This window comes from Helianthus annuus, chromosome 13 (assembly GCF_002127325.2).
Source record: "Helianthus annuus cultivar XRQ/B chromosome 13, HanXRQr2.0-SUNRISE, whole genome shotgun sequence".
NCBI classification, from domain to species: Eukaryota; Viridiplantae; Streptophyta; class Magnoliopsida; order Asterales; family Asteraceae; genus Helianthus; species Helianthus annuus.
The window spans coordinates 37,501,677-37,523,490 of record NC_035445.2 but is presented as its reverse complement, the minus strand read 5'-3'; the positions used below and the strand labels follow the sequence as shown (position 1 = coordinate 37,523,490).

The following is a 21,814-nucleotide window of genomic DNA, read 5'->3' as shown; positions in this document are numbered from 1 at the left end:
AATAGTTGGATAAAAAAAGTATTGTAAATGGTCTTCGTAGTTGCAGTGAAGTGAGTGGTATGTTTGGGTTACAATTTGATTGTAATTCAATACATCTGATAACATTTCTATGGCAAGTTTCTAAATAGGTTGTAGATGTCATTGACTTTTTGCTATTAAGAAACATGCCAGCCTCTTTACTAGACTTTCCCAGCCTCTTTACTAACTCTTTTTGGAGTTGTTTTGTTTCATTGTCTAATATAATGCAGCCTAGATGTACACCTTCAAAATTTGGTACTGATGATGATGTTGGCTAGCCTTTGGTTGGCCATATTTTCACCTTCATTACCCGTGGCGCAACACGCGCAGGTCAATTTCCTAGTTTTAGTAAGTAGATAATTCTATACAATAATAACTTTTACGTATTTACCAATAGCGCATAATTAAAAAAAAACATCATAAACATAATTTCATTATTTTACCAATCATAGGTATAAGCTACTCACAAACATATATAGCCTACTTTTATTTCAGAATAGCAACATAGGTGACCTCATGGTTGCTATTGAACAAATATGTTCTCATAAAAAAACAAAACATAAATAGGACTTGCAATACTCGAATCAGACTCCAAAAGATACAAAAGAACCGTCTAGTTGGGGACTCTTATAAGTGATGGTTACTCTTAAAAAACATGCAGAGGTCATCACATGTGCTTTTTGGACTCCAAACTGTGAAATAAGTTTGAAAACCACTAAGAAGGAGAGCTATCAATGCTCCAAGAAGTGCAAAAAACGCCCATGGGCTCTTCACATATTCTTTCTTTAGTTGGGAGAAAAGTGTGTTCCTCCAACTTTCATAATGCTTTTGTATTTCTCTCTTTGCATTCAAATATGCGGATTTATATGGAACTAAATTAGTGCCTATTTCATTGAACAATTTCGCGACTTCTTCATCGCTCCCTAATGAGTTTTCAAGCACCCCAGCTTTTCTAAGAGCCTTAACATCCTCACCGTTGTCAATCAGAGTATCAAGAAGACATGTATAAGATGTAACCCATGCTTCATATGCATTAAGATAGCACATTTCATAGGCTATCAGGTTTAATAACATAGGCTTGGTGATATCATCCACGACTATTGGAGGGAGTTCCACCTTCACTGAAAACCCCCACCAGCCTTTAGAGAACTTAATGTGAGCCAACGACTTGCTGTCACTTGGCTTGAAATGGATCCCCACATCCACTAGCTCTAAAACATTGCGAAAAGTGTACCTGTAATGAGGGGCAGATCAAAGGATATTCATCACATACACAAAAAAGATGACCTACAAAACGGCCTAAAAAATTACATAAAGTCCAATTTCAAAATAGCAACCCTACGATACTTACCGTTGGAGTATAATGTACCCAGGAAGAAGATTTCGACCTCAACAGGTTTATTTTTATTATTATTTTTTATTAGGTGGGCGGTTGGGTCCAATTGGCAAAACCATCAGAGTTAAGTTGTTGTTCCCATTGAGGTCAAGGGTTCAAGCCCCACCATAGATGGATTCGGTTATAAATTAAGCTGTTAAAGAAAACAGGTTCTTTTTTACGAAATATGGAAATAAAATGAGTTATATTGTTCTAGTTTCAGGCCGAATTTCGGAAATCCCTAAAGTAAGCCAAGAGTTTCACATTTACGTAATTTATAAGAAAACAGATATAAAAGAATAGAATATCAAGAAAGAATTTATATTGTTAACCTCTTATCATTGTATTTGCTTTCTCTCCGACCTGATTTCTTTTGTGGGGATAGTCCAAGGGAGCTTTCATAATCAGGTACTCTGAACATAACATAGATCAAACAAAAACAATTATCATAAAATAACATAACTGGAACAATAACATGGACTACGTCTTGAAAAAGGGCAAAAAACTGAAGGGCATAATTATAGAAATGCACCCATTGCTATGTAGATTCAAAATATTTAGGTTTGCTCTTCGGCAGGGACGGATCTACGTATAAAGAACGGTTCCCAGGAATCCAATCAGTTAATAATTTTTAGTGAAAATCTATTATAAAAAATACAGTAGAAACCTATATATAAATAAATTATGAGTGAATCCATGACAAAAAAATTGTGGTGTATATGATTCATAAGTGTTCTTTAACACAACAAATATAGTACATTTGAAGATATATAGGCTTCAGTGTTCCAAAACATAGCCTAGATGACCGAGTACGTGGCATCTAGTCGGTTCTCGGCACTCTACATTGCCAACTTTTTTTCAACTCAGCCAAAACTAGGCAGGATGATCGGTCAAAAGTTGGTCTTGTCGACGACTAATCAATCTAGATGACCTAATCAGTCAATACCCTATAACTTACTTGGAAATGGTCCAACTCAGGGCTAGGTGATCTAACTCTGTATAAATCCTTCCAACTCGGATAACTCAGTCAAGTTTGATTTTTCACTATTTTTCACTTATTTTCATTACTTTACATTGATGCTTTTTGGATTTTTGCAGTTTTCACTACAAGAAGTAAGGGCAATTGGGGCGACCCCTTTAGAAGCGACATTATAAAAGTCACCGCTAAAGGTCAAAATCCGCGTCACATCTTTATAGCGATCCCTGGCGGTTAATGAATAATGGATCCGACGGTCCATGTTATATTAACAGTAAAGGGGTATAATAGCCTTGGTGGGCTACTGCCCATCCTCATTCCCTCCCAATTATACAACCAGCCTCCCCCAAACCCAAGCATGACGCTGCTGCTCTGCCCCGCGCACCACCTACTCTGCCAGGCGTCCTCAGCCCCATGCACCACAAGGTAATCTTGACAAATTTGTCTCTAATTAGTTTTATCTTTACAAAATTCTTGAGTTAGAATGTCAATTAAGAAAGGGCAGGTTATTGTGCTGTTGTTGTCAAGTTTCTTGTGTTAGAAAATGTCGAATTTCTTGTATTGTTGTCAAGTTTCATCTCACAAAAAAAAAAAAAAAAAAAAAAAAACAAACAAACTTTTGCGGCAGTGAATTTTGCTCTGATTCTTTAGGGTTTGTAACTTTGGTGCAAAGATCGATAAATACAGAGATGCAAATAGAGAAATTAGAGTCGATAAAATCGGTTGCAGCAGATACAAGAGGGAAGCATAGAGTTTTGGCTAAATTGATGAGTCTTGAACAAGAAACTCGTCATTTAGAGATTTGAATTTTTAGTTTTATCTATATGGGTTTTTTTGTGGGTTTGTTTAAAATTGGGAATTTTTATATTGTTATTTGTTTTTTTGAAATTAAGATTATAGATGGATTGTTATTAGGTTGTTTCATGAATTTAATTTGTTTAGAGTTGCCTCCGAATTAGATGGCTGATTTTTTATATTGATAGTGAGCCTAATGTTTATGTAATGATAGATATGACTGGTCAGAATGTTGGATTGTTTAGACCGTAGGCGGAGCAGCCCTCGTACAATCCAATTTCTTAACTCCATACAACCCTAGTGGCTCTAGCTAATCATGCCTATGTGTTGCTCAGGTACATGTGTTTGTTCCTTCTCAAGATAATTGCATAGTTTTTAAATTAATGTTTGTGGAATGGTTAATTTTTGTTTAGTACTTGTATAATTGAATCTGGTTTGTTGATTGGGGGACACTTAAGCAGGTATTGAAAGCTTGATCGGGATAACTCCTCATTCTAACAATGTTATTGATTCTAAACACATAAAATAGGAACAATGTATCCTAAATAGGGCTGTCCAAAAAGCTCGTGACTCGGAGCTCGCTCGGATCTAGCTCGGAAAAAGCTCGCTCGATATGACTCGATTTGAAAGAGAGCCGAGCCGGCTCGGCTCGATAGAAAGTGAGCCTAGCTCGGCTCGGCTCGTGACGAGCCAAATTGGCTCGGTTTGGCTCGCTTGGTAGCTCGGCTTGGCTTAGCTCGAATTATTATACTTATAATATATTTCATTTTTATATATATATAATATATTACAAAAAAGTAATTATTATTTACATGTATTTAGACTTTTAGTTTGATATCTATTACATATTTAAAGATTGATTGTCGTGCTAATAAACAAATATTGTATTTACTTGAAATATAAAACTTATTTTGCGTTGTTGAACGTGATTTTGCCTTATAATGTATTAGGTTAAACTTATTTTGAATATGTTCTTTTAAACTATTGAATAATATTTCAGAATACTGAATTTTGAGAGCTATGTATTCATTTTTATTTTTAAAATCGAGCCAAACCAAGCCGAGCCGAGCCAGCTCGGTTTAAAACCAAACCGAGCCTGAGCTTAGATTTTCAGCTCGGTTTCAAATTCGAGCCGAGCCCGAGCTTGCCCTAGCTCGGCTCGGCTCATGAACAGCACTAATCACAAATGAGGGATGAGGGGATTTTGGAGAACATTGGGACCCTTTAGATGATATTTGAAAATGTTTGGCCTCCTATGACAAAATTATGCTTAAAATATGGATTTTTCCTGTGGAAATCATTAACAATTCACCCCCCGAAACATAGATATTGGTCTTTACTAAGGTTAAAACTCTTAAGTTTCATGATAAAGGGATGTGCATAAAATTGTACATATATTTCACATCAGTCAAAGCTCGGTTTTAATCATTGTCTTGTTCACATATTGTAAATAAGTTCTTTATTTTTTACTTTTGATTTTCAGGGAAAATCGAACCACAAAATGACAAAACAAGCATTCCTATGTTGAAAATAAAGTTTTTTTGTGAAATCAGGAAAGCACGCCCCCTTGCTTCCACGGGCACGCCCTGTGTTTCTATATTCCAATAAAAGACAAAGAACTTGACAACCACATGACGCCGTGCCTTATCAAACACAGCCTCGTGTCTCACTCCCATATTATGAAAAAAATTTCCATGATCCCACAAAGTTAACCACGGCCGTGTCGTTCCTAGACACGCCATGTGCCTCTCCCTCAAGTCTAGACAAAAGCTAGAAGATGACATTGTGGTAGGAAAAAGCCCAAAAACTTCACATAAGTATTTCTAGGGTTGTGGAATCAATTACAAAGACCATAATATATGAATCATGGGTATCTCAATGAGTCAAAGCTGGAAAGTGGTTAAAAGTGAAGCATGGGGTCGTGCCTCACAAGGCACGAGGTCGTGCCTCGCTCATAAGTCAACTCTTTAAGTTGTCACTACCGGAAATGAGGAAAAAGTCAATAGCATAGGTTGTGCCTCGCTCAAAAGCCAACTCTTCTGGCTGTCACTACTAGCCAAATAGAAAAAATCAACAACAGGGGTCGTGCCTCTCCCTTTGTTCAATCTATAAATTCAACTAGAAGGCTCCATTTGAAGGCACATCCATTAACCCATCTCCATACCTCAATCTCCGTCTCTATACAAAACGTCCACACCCTTCTACCATACATCCACTCACCATTCCACCACGTTATATCCTAGTTTTTTTTTTTTATCTTTTTGTTTTATATTTAGTCCAAGATTGTAAGAACTCCTTTTAAGGCCACTCGGGGCGGGCACGTTATGGAAAAGTTTCACGCGTGATGAACAACAAGCACACCGACGCCGGTCTAGTTATCACGCGTTACATTTGTAACGCGTTAAGTTTTCCACGCGTTAAAGTTTCGAAATTTTTGACCGTTTAAGCTTTTGAACGTTGCTTTTTTAAATTGAAAATTAAAAAAAATGGGAGTGATTAAAACCATCACTAGTGATTCCACCCCTAGTCCATTTCTATCACTAGTGATAGAAATATGGTTGATGACATGGCATTAGTTGATTGGATAGTGGGAGTGATGGAATCCATCACTAGTGATTCCACCCCTAGTCCCCTAACAATCATTCTTTTATGTTTATATCAAATCAAACAAGTTTGATGTTGTTTATCTTTATAACCATGAGTGGCTAAGTTCTTGCATCACTATATTAAAATGGAATTTTACTAAAGTCGTAAATACAAATCATTAAGATTGTGTTGATTGTGTCAAACACTCAAGTTTTCTAACTCTATGTAGTTAACAACATATTAATTGCTTGAAAAACGGATAGAGGTTTTGGTTTGGGACTTTAGGTTTGGTAATTCTTGCCTTAGTGTGGTGCCAAAGTCGAAACGTTGAGGAGTTTTTCTAGTCCATCCCTATTATTCTTGTATAAACAAAACTGAGCAAGAGGTTCATAATCCTTGGTGGGCTAAGATCCCTTGTGAGTGCTTTTTATTTGATACTTATACATAGAAATTGCGAATTTATCACATTGTGGATCCATGACACTACTAATGATCATCCAACGCCTTTTTTTTTCAAAATTGTTTGAGAGTAGTGATGCCCACAAAATGAGGTCTTATCACCTTATGGCATTAACACACACATATTCATTCACAATGGGTGCAGTTAACCTGACGTGTCGTAGTAAGTGATCATATCTTATCATGTTTTGTAATTTTAAAGCTTAAAAAAGTGTTCAAAAGTTGATCAAACCAGATTAATATTGATATACACCACAAAACACGTCATAAAGTATTCCTAGTAAGTGTTTTTTTTTTTTTTTCTAGAAAACCTGTAGAATTGCCTAACAAATGGATGAGAATCTACATAGTAGGTATGTTTTGCCATTGATAACCTTACTCATTCTTCCTCATTCTTTTAGTGAGATTTTAAGCCTTTTTTTGGATATTACATATACTTGCTTTTGCATTTATTTGAATGAAAGTAGGCCATTATATTGCTTTTTTTTTTTTTTTGGTAGTTGAATGATTTGGTACATGCTAACAGTAACCGAACAACACATAGATGATTAAGGAAATTTTCGTTCCCTTTTAATTTCCCACCTTTTAAAATGTTTACCCATTACCCGATTATAACTTTAGTAGTCATTTTGACCCCTTTATTCGTTCATTTGTTAAACCATAATATCCCAATTTGAACTTCTACCTGTTTTACAAGTCCGTTGGCAAAAATCTAGAAGTTTAGTTTTTTAATTTGTATAAATAGAAAAAAAGAACAACATAGAAAAGAAAAATGCAGCCAAATAAATGGTTCAAATGACCAAAATAACGGTTGAGAAACATGTGGCATTGTGGGCCAAAACTACCCAAGTTTTGGAGTTGTTTAGTTGAGAATAAAGATTTTTTAAAGGTTTTGATTTTATACCCATTTAGCCGCTTTAAACAGCCAAAATTTCCTATCTTTGACCTAAGGCCAACACCCATAAGTCCTTCTGATGTGTACATTGTTCATATTAGTGTAAGTATGATTGTCTCTCAAGCCTATGATCACAAAGCTTTATACTAACCTGAAGGGCTGAAACACTGTGAGGAGTGTGAAAACTTGAAGCTTGGTTAGGTTTAGTTAGGCATATTCTTTAATTATTAAAGCAACATCATTATACTTGCTGGGTTTTAAATCTATTAAATGTGTTTCTCTTGTGAGTTTGGGTATGACTTTGGACCATAGCTAAGATTTTTTAAGGGGGTGGTAACGTGTATTCGTCTTGATGGTATTGGTTGGAGGATAATGAGTGAATTTATAGTGTTTAATATTATAGTTTTGTATGAAATTGTGACGTGGAACACACTACTTTGATATGGTTGCAGGTGAAAGCAGGTTTAAGGTGTATTTGGAAAGCATTTAGGATGATTGGAAAAGAGTTAGGAAGGACGGGGAATGAAAACGGAGAAAACCGACAAGAACTGAGAGTTGTCAGTTGGCATCATCCCACTTGGGTGTTTGCATAGAGTTGTGAGCGTTCGGGCCTTATTCTGGTCATGTAGGACGCCGATACTTGCAATAAATTTCAAAAATTGTGTTTTTACTATATTTAAAGAATTTTTCTTAGGATTTCAAAAAAAAAAAAAAAAAAAAAAAAAAAAAAAAAAAAAAACAAAAAAAAACCTTTCTTCCCAGACGATTTTTCATCAAAAATAAGAGCTTTTGGGGATTTCCAATCATCCCCGTTGCATCCCAATTAATGTTACAAAGAGTCCAATCAAGATTCGAAAACACAATGAGGGTATGCTAAGCTACTTTTCATCTTCTCTACATGTGGGGTTTGTGTAAGAACGTTTTGATTCATTTATAACCTAGGTATATTCGACTGGATTCGTTAACCTCTTAAGTTTTGATCAAATTCAATATTGGTTTTTACATTAAAAAGATTTGGTTGTGTTAAGACTTGAAATTAATAATTTGATTGTGTTAAGACATAAAATTAATAAGCATTTTCTGTTTTTGAACTGTTAAATTGATAAGCATTTGGTTTTGGTTTCTTTATATCATTAGCAATTTGTTTGTTGGTTGATGTTTTCACATAATTTAATTGGTGTTGTGTGAATAGAACCCGTTAAGTTTGATTAAGAATACACATGATCAACATCAATGATTTTCCACTAGGTTAAATTGGATTAATTGCAAGTTCATCAAATCAAATCTGAAATCGGAGAGGAGTACCTCTTCTCCCATATTGTTTACAAACCCAATCTTAATTTTGTTGAGTTTTCAATAATCCAACTCTTAAGAGTTAATTGCCGGGATGGTCCCTGTGGTTTAACGTTTTTTCACGTTTAGTCCCCACTTTTGAAAATAGCAGGTATGCTCCCTATTTGTTTTGTTATTTTATTACTCGGATAGTCCCCTGAGTAGATGTCAGTTAGTTTGAAAATAGTAGATATGCTCCCTATGGTTTGTCATTTTGTTACTCGGATAGTCCCCAGAGTCAATGTCAGAGGACTATCCGAGTAACAAAAGGACAAACCATAGGGAGCATACATGCGATTTCCAAAAGGTTGGGACTAAACGTGAAAATACGTGAAACCACAGGGACCATCCAGGAAATTAACTCAACTAGGTTAAATTGGATTAATTGGCAATTAACTCAACTAGGTTAAATTGGATTAATTTACAAGTTATTTGTTTAATTTCATGAAAAAGTTGACATTTGCTACTTTCCATTAATTCTGGTGAATTCGACACCCTACTTACCCTTACTAGTAAAAGTAATTGGCAACTCTATATTTAATATTTTTATTGATCTTTCGACTGAGATCATTTGTGTACAAGAATGGTTACATCTACACTATCAGATTTACAAGAATTTTAACTTCATGGAATACAAGTAGACGTTTTGGTTGCTAACTTAGGGTGGTAGGGGCGCTTCGGTGAAGTGTTCGGTGAGTTGGGTTTGCTACACGGGCATACCACCACCGGCACCCAAGAGATTGCGGGGAGTTGGGTTCATCGGTGTGTAGTCACCGAGTTGTTTGAAGGTTGATTTTAATTCATTTTTTTTCTTGGAATTTTCTTGGAGAGGGGAGAACCCTAGAGTTCGAATTGGAGAGGTGAGTTGACATGTCATGAGATGATTGGCTAAATGGAAAATTTACCACTTCTTTTGTGTTTGAGCACCCCTTCCACCTTTAGAGAAAATAGAAGACGGTAATGATGAAACATTGGTTAATTGGGAGGGTTAATTCACTAGTCTCGTCAAGTAGGGTTAATCCCTTTTTTCCGAGATCAATGGCCGGGTCGTTCTCTAACATGTCTCCTGCAAAAGGAAACACACCGTGACTCGTAACAAGGAGTATGGGCTGGGGGTGCTCTTTGTTACCACTCTCCGGCGTGAGAATCAATATTTGTTTGAGAACAAAGTGTGTGTTTAAATAGTATGTGTGAGAGAGCAGATTAGCGTTACCTCAAACCTGGTCCAGGATTGGTTTTTTATAGCCGAAGAGCGAAGGAGAGTAATTGAGTGACTAGATTGACAACGCGTAGCCTTTTGCATGTGTGTCAGAAGCACAGGTCACGAAAGCGTTGGACGCTTCCTGAGGTGATGCCACGTCTTGCTGCGGTTGTCAGTCCGCCAGCCAGCCTTCCTTGCATGTGGGCTGGGCAGCTGACCGCTATCAGTGCCCGGACAGGCCACATGCTGGCTTGGCCACTTAAGTCAAAGGGTCAGCTCCACTTGTATAGACAGTAGGATGCGGTTTTGGACCGCATCTCGATGTGCGGTAACCATAGTGGTCACCGAATCCCTTGTTGTGATGAAAACTCCCATTTTCATATACAAGGTAGGTTTTCTCGTCATTTCCCGAGTGGGAAATCAAACTGGGTTCACGTGGTGCCCGCACGAACGCAGATGAATCTTTATCGATAGGGGTAACAAGCTAGGTGATGGTCTCTCACGGCCAAACCTGGTGCGAGATTTGGGACCATACCCATTCAGGTAATAATATAATTTCCTAGTTTTTATGATATGATTTGTTAATTCTTAATGTATTTTGTCATATATGTATTGGGTAAACTGCAACTTTCATCATTTTACTTCAATCAATCAGTAATTTAGTATATAAAGCGTTCAAAAAATTCATAGCTTGTTACTCTGTCATTTCCCACTGACTGGTGCTAAACATTCGGTTAACTTTTTACAAAATAAGTATTTGAGTAAACTGCTGTTTTGGTCCCTGTGGTTTGAGCACTTTTTCCATTTTAGTCCAAATCTCAAACTTTTTAAATCTGGGTCCCTGTGGTTTCGTTTTTGTTGTCATTTTGGTCCAAAACTCAAATCAGGTCAGATTTCTCTAAAAAACTCTCATATTTTGTCCTTTTCTGAAGGGGCAAAATTGTCATTTTGCCTGCCCAACAACACACTCCCACCCCCACCCCTACCCCCTCTCCTTTCCTTCTTTCCCCCTTTTGCCGACACCCTCATTCCCTCTCTCTATAAACACACACAGACAATAGAGAAGATGCTAGAACAAACTCGAACACAAAATCACAAAATAAAAATAATGATCTTGTTCAGATCGTTATGATAAATCTGGTCAAACTCCACAACGTGCATAGCTTATTTCTTCGGTTCTTGGCTCTAAACATGACCATGGTTTGTCTTAGTTACAGCAGCGGAGGTGTTTGGTTGGGTGCAGTAGCGGCGGCGACGGCGGTGGTATGCTTCCGACAAGCTTTTCCGGTAAACCCCCCACCTCCTCACACATATCTCTTCCCATGTTTCGTTTATTTTTCTGATCATTAAGGATGATGGTGATTTCTGTTGTACGGAACGATCTGAACAAGATCATTGTACAGAAGCAGGTCGACGTTATTGGCGGCAGGATTCCGGTGGTACGACGACGAATTAGGGCGGAGATCTTCGCCGAAAAGCCATGAAGTTTGTTCTCCACCATTAAATCTGAATCGGTTAATTAGGGCGGCGATCTTCGCCGGAAAGCCATGAAGTTTGTTCTCCACCATTAAATCTGAATCGGTTAATTAGGGCGGAGATCTTCACCGATTTTGTCGAATTCGGTTATGCAGATGCAGATGTTTATGGTATATGCAGATGTAGATCTTTTGGCGTAAACGTCTTGTTTATGGTATATGCAGATGCAGATGTTTTGAATGTCTCTAGCTTGATGAATGTGAACATCAAGAACACCAAGAAACAATTCGGGTTCGGATACGGGTTTTCTTGTTGTGAAATTCGGATTTTTTTGCGAAAAAATCAAGATTTTGTGATTTGGGTTCTTGAAATAAATATGGGTTCTGCAAATGATTTAAGATTTTGAAGATCAAGAAGAAAGAAGAGAGAGAGAGAGAGAGCACAGTGGTGTTTAGAGAGAGAGAGAGAGAGAGTTTGAGGAAATGATAAAATAACATTTTTTATATAATGACCATTTTGCTCCTTCAGAAAAGGATAAAATAGCAGATTTTTTTTGAGAAATCTGACCTGATTTGAGTTTTTGACCAAAATGGCAACGAAAACGAAACCACAGGGACCCAGATTTAAAAAGTTTGAGATTTGGACTAAAATTGCAAAAGTGCCCAAACCACAGGGACCAAAATGACAGTTTACTCTAAGTATTTTTTCTTCCCAAATGAAATACACAATGTCTACCGCTTCTTTTATTTTATATTTAATATTGGAGTAAATTACTGTTTTGGCCCTTATAGTTTAGCCATTTTAACTCTTTCAGTAAAAATTGAATCTTTTAACATATCAAACCCCGAGTTTGCATTTTATAAAGGTTTTAGCCTTTAATACTAACTTTGTTATTTTTTTTTTTTGCAGCTAGCTGTAAAGGTTATTAGGTAATTATATAACTTAGGTGCTGCTTTTAATAATTACAAAGTTCTTTTAATTTTTAAGAGATTATTAATACAATTACTTAAGTCTGTTTTTATTATTTCCTTACTTTCACGATTATTATTTAAAAAATATGTTTTATATATACAAATAAATATGTATTTTCATTAAGCGTTTCTTTTTTATAAACGTCGTTTTTAAAATTATTTGGTTTTTAAACTTTTTTTCAACCGTCTATGCTTTTTAAAATTATTAATTTTTAAACCGCTTGTTTATTAAAATCGTTCTTTTCATAGTTTTTTGTCTTTTAAATTTTTTAAACAATTCATTTTATATCATTCTTTTTAAAATCATTTATTTTTTAAATGTTGTTAAAAAACTCACTTTTTTAAGTCGTTAGTTTTAAAAGCGTTACTTTTAAAACCGTTTCTTTTAGAACTGTTTTTCAAATAGTTCATTTTCGAAACTTTGTATTCAGTTACTTATTGCCGTTAGGGAAAAATAACTTCAGAGTATATATAATTTAAAAAATCAAAGGAATTTAAAAATGATCGATTTTAAACGAACGATTTCAAAAATCGAAGATTAAAAAAAGAACGTTTATAAAAAACCAAAACCTTAAAAAAATATAAGTTAACAAGTGTAAGGTACTAAAAACGCACAAATTTAATAAAGGAAAGGTTAAAAAATAACAAATTTTTGAATAAATAAACCACCCAAAAAAATGAAAGATTTGAAAAAGAAATAAAGCATTCTAAAAAGATGTTTGAAAAATGAACCATATTTTGCAAACTTTTTATTAGAATGATTCTTTTTTTTTCAAATCTGTATTTTTTTATACACGTCGTTTAGTAAAACTTAAAAGATAAACGACCTAAAAAGTGAGTTATTTAATGTGTTTAAAAAATAAATGATTTAAAAAATAACGTTATAAAATGAACTGTTTAAAAAAAAATTAAAAGACAAACGACTTTAAAAAAACGATTTAAAAAACACAAATGTTTTAAAAAGGAACAATTTTAAAAACTATAGATAGTTTAAACAAAATGTAAAAAAGTAACAAATTATTTTTTTAAACGACTTTTATAAAAATAAACGGTTAATGAAAATACATATTTATTTATATATTTAAAACATATGTTGTGAAATAATAATCATAAAAATAACGAAATAATACAAAAAAAAATTTGAGTAATTGCATTAGTAATCTCTTAAATATTAAAAGAACTTTGTAAATAAAAAAAATGACCTAATTACTTTTACATTTAACAACAAAAAAGTAACAAAGTTAGTGTCAGAGAGGAAAACCGATATATAATGCAACCTCAAGATCTGATATGTTAAAAGATACATTTTTTTTGCTAAAATGGTTAAAGTGACTAAACAGCAAGGGCCAAAAGAGTAATTTACTATTAATTTTGTTTTCTTTCTTTTTTTAATTGATTTTTTATTTTTTTTAACTAAAAATTTCTTTGTTTTCTATAACATAAAATAAAAGGAAATAACATAAATTAAAGTAAACGAAAGAAAGAATAGAAAAAATATAAAGAAGTGAATTGTGAAAATTAAATTACATATTTTTTCCTCTAATTATTAAATTATACATTTTCTTTCTCTGATTATTTTATTTTATTTATTATTTTTAACAGAAAATTTGAATTATTGACGAACCACTAAAATATCATGGTGTAATTAGCGGAACTAACCGATTATATCCATCTCCATTAGACCTAATGCATATACACTAATTCATGAGAAAATCCAATAAATATGAGAAAACCTCTTGTGATAATCGAACTTAAGATTTGTTGGTTGCAAAACTTTATCCTACCCCAGATGTTACTAGGCAAATTTTGTAATTACGTACCTTCTAGTTTGCACCGACCGCTGTTCCACTTTGGTGCAGGAGAATCTTATATTTTCCACCCACCGCCACACTAGCCATTGGCTGCAGGAGTTTCTTGTGTTTTCCACCCAACGCACTAGCCATTGGCTACAGGAGCTACAGGTGTTTCTTATGTCTTCCACGCACTGCACTTGCCATTGGCTACAGGAGTTTCTACATCTCCGCCTGGATGCCTGAGACGTTTTAGTAAGACTACGATGAAGAAGATGGAGAAGATGATTGGATTCCATGTACATTAACTCCTTCTGATCAGATTCGTTTCGACCACTTTGATTATTTCGGATACAAAGTAGTGAATCTAACCACCCTCTTTCCGGCCTCTTAGGTGCCAAAATAGTGCCTTCGATGAACAGTATAATCTTACCCATACAATCGTTTTTAATTATCTCCATCACCTCCCTTAGAACTTCTAAAGGAATTTGGTTCTCCAACAGGAACAAATCTCGATGAACAAAGGCAATCTGGTGGCTTTTTAACTCGCCACAATATTCTGGATTATCGCTAAAAATGTATTGAATGTAATACAAAATAAAACAAGAATCCAGCAACATCATCTTCGTGAAGAGCTTATCGCAATACATGGTTGTCCACTTTTCTTCATAGAAGCTTCTTAAATTTTCGACCCTTTTCGGTTCACCAAGCTTTTCGTACAATCTTCTTAGCGTCTCCTTGTTATCTTTAAGGAGCTTCATTGTGTAAGCAGGCTTGAGTTTCTCAACAAACTCGAGTTTCTTGTTCCCATGATGGTAGGGACCAATGGAGACAACCTTTGGAACAAAGTATTTCTCATAGTCGTGTGTCTCTTTCAACAGATCTGGAACTCTCGGGATTTTTGTGGTTGATAACGGTGAGAGAGTGGCATTGGCATTGGCATTGGCATTGATAATCGAGTGAATAATCGAGTCATTAGTGATCTCGGTGCTGCTTTGGGGTTGGTCTTGGACCGGCATTTTGGGGTTTTGAGGTTTTGTGTTGGTGATTGTGGGAATCGAGTGAATAATCGAATCATTAGTGATCTCGGTGCTGCTTTGGGGTTAGTTTTGGACCGGCATTGTGGGGTTTTGAGGTTTTATGTTGGTGATTATGGGATAATAAGCAAGTTCTCAATTTTATTGGTACAAGGATGATATATATACGTGTTCATGTGTCTTCAAACTGTACTATTTTATTCTTGTCTATAAATGAAGTTAGGAATCATGATAGGATGAATAAGCTACCACTTTAGCGTTGTCTAGAAATGAAGTTAGGAATCATGGTACGATACATAATTACTACCAATCAATTTGGAATATTATAATGGGATAATATTCCTAACTTAACGAGGGGTGTCAAGAATATCAGATAAGATTATGGAGGGAAGATTGAGATGGTTTGGACATGTGAAGAGGAGGCAAGCAACGACCCCAGTTAGTGTAGTTGAAACCATCACTGTAGGAGGGGTAGAGGTAGACCCAAATTGACTTGGGACGAGCAGATTAGGCAGTCTTTGATAGAAATGTGTTGGAAATTTTGTGAAAATAGTTTTTTTTCACAAATATAGAAAAATGATTTTTTTCCTATTTTGGACTAGAAATAAATATAATAAAATGAGCGGATTTTATATATATATTTGTTGGTTTGTGTTCTATGTTGGAAGAGCTTCGCAACGAACTAAACCACGTCCAAAACGGAGCTAAGATGAATGAGATATCGAGGCTCGAAGTTTGGTGTTTGAAACTTGAATGCTGGGAAAAGTGGGAAAGTGACACCTTGTCCCACATCGGATGAGAGATGAAACTTAAAGGGGTATTTAAGTTGGAACTCTCCATCCTTATTGTTTCATGGAAGCACTCACTAGTGTACTCTCGAAGGGTGCGTAGCACCCTAACTAGCTCCCGCACTTGCACACGCGCGCGTGGCGTGGGCAATGAGGCGCAATGTGGCGCTTTGATGGCGCACTTTGCACTTCGCCCGCTTGAGAGCCGCCTTTGTATTTTTTACCGCGTGCGCATGGTGGAGCACAAGGGTTGCAAGGACCAAGTGGTTGGTGACGTGGCATGATGGCGCGCATGGAGAATGGTCACTGAGGTGACGTGCGCGGCGCACCAAAGTGAGCCAAAACGGCGTGACTGTGTGGCGTGCTCGTAGAGGCTCACATGTGAAGTGGCGCACGCGCGTAGGTGCGCATGGCAGTGAGCCAAAATGGCGCATGTGCACAGGGGCGTGCAGACATTGCGCGCGTTGCGCGTAGAAGCTTCTAGCAGCAGTTAATGCTGTACAGTTACGTTTCAGCATTCGAAACTGACGAAGTTAATGCGTTTGACTGAGAATTAAGTGACGAATTAAAGTCCATTAAAGACGTCTAATGCATTTTAATTCACCCATTTAATTCATTTTTTTAGTTTTGACTAAGATTTGTAGTATAAATATGAGGTTACTTGGCAGATCAAATACACTGAATTCACACAGCAATTCAATCCTTCTCTCTAAATATTCTTCTCTCATCTTCAAGAATCAAGGTACTCATTCGGGTTGGAGTCAAGACCGGCAGTGCAACTGCTTCGGGCTGTTGTATCCTGGAAACAAACGTGTTCTCCTGGGAGACACGAAATTTGTTTTAAGGGACCCGTGTCCAACACGATCCTCAGCCAAATTTTTAATTTTCTGTAATTCTGTTCTTGTATTTTCTTTCAGTTGTAATAGTAATTTATTTCTGCTTTCCTATTTCCATTGTAAGTTCAAGTTAATAATTTTATTTATTTTTACACGAACGGATTCCTACAATCTTAAAACAAATTTTAAAACACTGTTCGTGTAGAATCACAAACTTCTCTGCTGTGAATTCAATTTTTTTTTTCACAGCAGGTTGCGTTTTAAAAGGTTTTTTCTCTCTTTTGATTCAAAGTAGCGACTTTGTCAAAACAGAACTCTGTTCTTCTACTCCTTCTTCATCCTTGAGTTCTAAGATCTTCTCTTGTAGTCTTCAAAGTTGGACTTTGAACCTACGAGGCTAATTTTGTTACTCATCGATTCTGTTAATAAAATAATAAATCAGCACATTTATTATTCTAACAAATTTATTAACTTGGTTTTGTGGAATTTTTCAAAATGTCGACTGAAAATACAAATGTCAACGTGGTTGTCGGTACCCCTGCCAACACTGTGGGAGCGTCCACAGTGGCGAATCATGCTAAACGACCCGAGAAGTTCTCGGGTCTCCACTTCAAAAGGTGGCAACAGAAGATGTTCTTCTACTTGAGCACCATGAACCTTGCAAGGTTCTTGACTGAAACCGCTCCCCAACCTACGGAAGGGGAGACCAACGGTCAGGCTCTGAGCGCGGTAGAGGGTTGGAAGCACTCGGATTTCATATGTCGAGGCTATGTACTTAACGGTCTCTTGGATGCTCTGTATAATGTGTACTATAATATCAAGACTTCCAAAGAATTATGGGAGTCTTTGGAGAAAAAGTGAAAAACGGAGGATGCGGGAACAAAGAAATTTGTTGTCGCCCGTTTCTTGGACTACAAAATGTTTGATAACAAGACTGTTATGAACCAGGTCCAAGAGTTGCAAATTATACTACATGACATCCATGCTGAGGGAATGGTACTTAGCGAAACATTTCAAGTGGCAGCCATGATCGAAGAATTATCTTAAACACAAGCGAAAGGAAATGACGATTGAGGATCTTGTCGTCTGTCTTCGTATAGAAGAGGACAACAGGGTGGCCCAAAAAGGCACCATTTTGCAAACTTCGGCTAAGGCAAACATGGTGGAAATTGGGGAATCCTCAAAGGGTAATAAGGGCAAACGGGGTAAAAAGGACAACAAAGGGAAAGCAAAGGTTAACAACCTTGGACCGAAAAAGGGGGCTGTGAAAAAGAAGTCTGCGCCTTTCCAAGGTACTTTTTACATTTGTAACGAGACGGGGCACCGTGCTAACCAATGCAACAAATCTAAGCGTGAGCATGCGCACATGGTTGATGAGGATGGTATGCCTCTGATTGCAATGATAACCGAGGAAGCGACTATGATTGAAGAAGTCAACGCAATGGGTGAAAACCCAAAAGGATGGTTCGTTGACACGGGTGCAACCCGCCATGTTTGTGGAGATAAGGCTCTTTTCTCTACATTCAAGGTAGCTTCAGGTGAAGAAAAGCTTTACATGGGAAATAAAGCTACCGCAAGCATCAAGGGGGAAGGCATGGTCGTCTTGAAGATGGCTTCGGGCAAGGAGCTTACCTTGACAAATGTGTTGTATGTCCCAGAGATACGGAAGAATCTCGTGTCGAGATGGATGCTCAACAAGTTTGGACTTCGTCTAGTGTTTGAATCGGACAATTTTGTCTTGTCTAGACGCGGTACTTTTATCAGAAAGGGCTATGCCCTAAATGGAATGTTTAAAATGAATGTAATGGTTGTGAACCAAAACAAGAAAATGAATGAAATTTCTACTTCTACTTACATGATTGAGTCTTCTAATGTTTGGCATGGTAGACTAGGGCATGTAAATTTTAATACATTATGACGTTTAATTAAATTAAATTTGATACCAACATTCCATATCGAGTCCGATCACAAATGCGAGACATGTGTTGAATCCAAACTAACGAGATCATCGTTTAAATCGGTTGAACGAATAACCGAACCCCTTGATTTAATTCATATCGATGTGTGTGATTTAAAAGCGGTTCCCACGCGTGGAGGAAATAAGTACTTCATTACGTTTATTGATGATTGTACTAAATATTGCTACGTGTAGTTACTTAAGAGTAAAAACGAAGCAATAGAGAAGTTTATCTTGTAAAAAAACGAAGTTGAGAATCAACTTAAAAAGAAGATAAAAGCTTTGAGAAGCGATCAAGGAGGTGAATATGTTGCACCTTTTGCGGATTTATGCGCAAAAAGTGGCTTTGTACATGAGTGTACACCTCCTTATTCTCCACAATCAAATGGAGTTGTGGAACGAAAGAACCGTACATTGAAAGAGATGATGAACGCCATGTTGATAAGCTCGGGAGTGAACCGAGAAATGTGGGGGGACACCATTCTCTCAGCAAACTATCTTTTGAACAAGATACTTTTGAAAAATAGGGACGAAACTCTATATGAGTTATGTAGAAAAAGGAAGCCATCGTACAAATACTTGAATGTGTGGGGGTGCCTAGCTAAGGTGATTGTACCACCTCCTAAGGCTCTTAGGATTGGACCCAAAACTGTTGATTGCATTTTCATTGGATATGCACATCAAAGTAGTGCGCATCGTTTTCTTGTATATGAATCCAAGAATCCTGATGTACACAAACACACTATTATGGAGGCTAATCCTAACATTGTCTCATATTTCGAGAATGTGTTTCCTATGTTAGGACAAACACATGCGACTTCATCAAGAGCGGTTGATGAAGCAGGTCCAACTTCGTCTACATGGTTAGATGAAGCAGGACCAAGTTCATCTACGAGGATGGATGAAAGACATGAATGACCTGAGGTCGAGGAGGGTGAGCTTAGACGAAGTAAACGACAAAGGGTTGAAAAATCCTTTGGTCCAGACTTCATGAGCTATATGGTTGAGGGTGAGCCCAATACCTACCACGAAGCGGTTACCTCTGCGGAAGGACCTTCCACCTGGCAAGAAGCAATTAAGAATGAAATTGATTCTGTATTGGAAAATCATTCTTGGGAGTTAGTAGATCTTCCACCTGGTTGTAAACCTCTTGGATATCGTTGGATATTCAAAAGGAAGATGAAAGCTGACGGAAGTATTGATAAATACAAGGCAAGGTTAGTGATCAAAGGATTTAGACAAAAGGAGGGTCTAGATTACTTTGATACTTACTCGCCTGTAACGCGAATAACCTCTATAAGACTGGTTCTTGCAATTGCGGCTCTAAGAAATTTGGAAGTTCCCCAAATGGATGTAAAGACTGCATTTCTAAATGGCGATTTAGAAGAAGAAATTTACATGGAACAACCCGAGGGTTTTTCCGCCCCAGGAAATGAGGGCAAAGTATGTAAATTGGTCAAGTCTTTGTATCGCTTGAAGCAAGCTCCAAAACAATGGCATCAAAATTTTGATCATGTCATGATTGACAATGGTTTCAAAATAAATGAGTGCGACAAGTGTGTTTATTTTAAAGACACACCAAGAGGTTATGTGATTTTATGTCTTTATGTAGATGATATGCTTATCATTGGGAGTGATGATAACATGATCAACTCAACGAAAGACATGTTGAAAGCGATGTTTGACATGAAAGACATGGGTCTCGCGGATGTGATTCTTGGAGTAAAAATCACTAGAACCCAAAATGGACTTGTGTTGAGTCAATCTCACTACGTGGACAAGATCCTTGGGAAATTCAGTTTGGACGATACGAGTATAGCTGAACTCCAATTGATAATACCCAATGCCTAAGGAAAAATAGAGGCGAGAGTGTTTCTCAGTTAGAGTACTCAAGGATCATTGGTAGTCTCATGTATTTAATGACATGTACTAGACCCGACTTAGCATATGCTGTGAGCAGGCTAAGTAGATACACCAGTAATCTGAGCAAGGATCATTGGAAAGCTATCACAAGGGTGCTTAGATACATAAGATATACAAGAGACTATGGATTACATTATACCCGTGATCCAGTAGTGATCGAAGGATACACTGATGCGAATTGGATATCAGATATAAAGGATCACAGATCCACAAGTGGTTACGTGTTTACACTTGCTGGCGCAGCTATAGCTTGGAAGTCTTCCAAGCAAACGGTTATTGCTAGATCCACGATGGAATCCGAATTCGTCGCTTTAGATAAAAGCGGGGAAGAGGCGGAGTGGCTACGTCAATTTGTGGAAGATATTCCAAGATGGCCAAAGCCGTTGACGGAGATTTGCGTACATTGTGACAATCAATTCGTGCTTGTTAGAGCACAAAGCGCAATGTACAATGGCAGATCAAGGCACATTCGACGTAGACACAACACGGTACGATAACTTATCTCAACGGGTGTGATCTCAGTTGACTATGTTAGGTCAAAGGAGAACAGTGCGGACCCGTTAACAAAAGGCTTAAGCACAGATAAGGTGTATAGGTTGTCAAGAGGAATGGGACTGAAGCCCATAGATGAAGGGAATATGAATGAAACCTAACCTAGTTGACTGGAGATCCCAAGATCTAGGTTCAATAGGCAAACTTAATCATAAACCCAAAGGGAATTAGTGTGGGGGGTGCCCCAAAATTTAGAAAGGGAGTTGTATACTTCCTAGTCCATTCCAATCAGTGACATGAAGTAAGGTTAAGCATGTTGAGGTTAAGGATTTTGAGTAAATCAAATTAACCATGATGCTTTTAATGATTCAGAGGAATCACCTATGTTAGAGAGATGTGGGGTGGCTTCGAATGGATTTGTGGGGAGGTGCAAATCCTAGAGCTCTCGCAGAACCAGGAACGTGTTCCATGACCATAAACGGACACAACCATGAGGATTTGACTCGACTAGGGAGAGTATTGTGTGAATGTATATTGTTGCCTACATAAATGGGGGATTGTTCAAAGACACCGCGTCTACAAGACCCTAGGAGGCTAAGTATGCTTCACAAAAGAAGGTTCAAAGGTTACACCTACTTATCTTGCAATATTCAACTGTTGAACCTGTATCGTTGAAACTTGATAGATCGATTTCTATTCTTGTGGGGGATTGATGGAAATTTTGTGAAAATAGCTTTTTTCACAAATATAGGAAAATGATTTTTTCCTATTTTGGACTAGAAATAAATATAATAAAATAAGCGGGTTTTATATATTTATTTATGGGTTTGTGTTCTATGTTGGAAGATCTTCACAACGAACAATGAGATATCGATGCTTGAAGTTTGGTGTTTGAAACTTGAATGCT

General features: G+C 36.9%; 1 protein-coding gene across 1 annotated transcript; it reads right to left on the bottom strand.

The window, feature by feature from the left end:
* Positions 1 to 481: 481 nt before the first annotated feature.
* On the bottom strand, positions 482 to 15,034 carry LOC110897692. The gene is made up of 3 exons (XM_022144424.2): positions 13,905 to 15,034; positions 1,726 to 1,806; positions 482 to 1,252 (listed from the first exon to the last, which is right to left on the bottom strand). The coding sequence occupies exons 1-3, from the start codon at positions 14,891 to 14,893 to the stop codon at positions 646 to 648; spliced, it is 1,677 nt and encodes a 558-aa protein (XP_022000116.1). The 5' UTR covers positions 14,894 to 15,034; the 3' UTR covers positions 482 to 645.
* Positions 15,035 to 21,814: the final 6,780 nt, after the last annotated feature.

Bases quoted from the DNA above. Each gene is read 5' to 3' on its own strand.
- LOC110897692 (XM_022144424.2), bottom strand. From the start codon at position 14,893: ATGCCGGTCCAAGACCAACCCCAAAGCAGCACCGAGATCACTAATGAC. The intron at 1,807-13,904 runs GTACGTAATTAC...TGTTATGTTCAG, and splicing joins CGGTCGGTGCAAACTAGAAG to AGTACCTGATTATGAAAGCT. The intron at 1,253-1,725 runs GTTAACAATATA...CCCTCATTACAG, and splicing joins AGCAAATACAATGATAAGAG to GTACACTTTTCGCAATGTTT.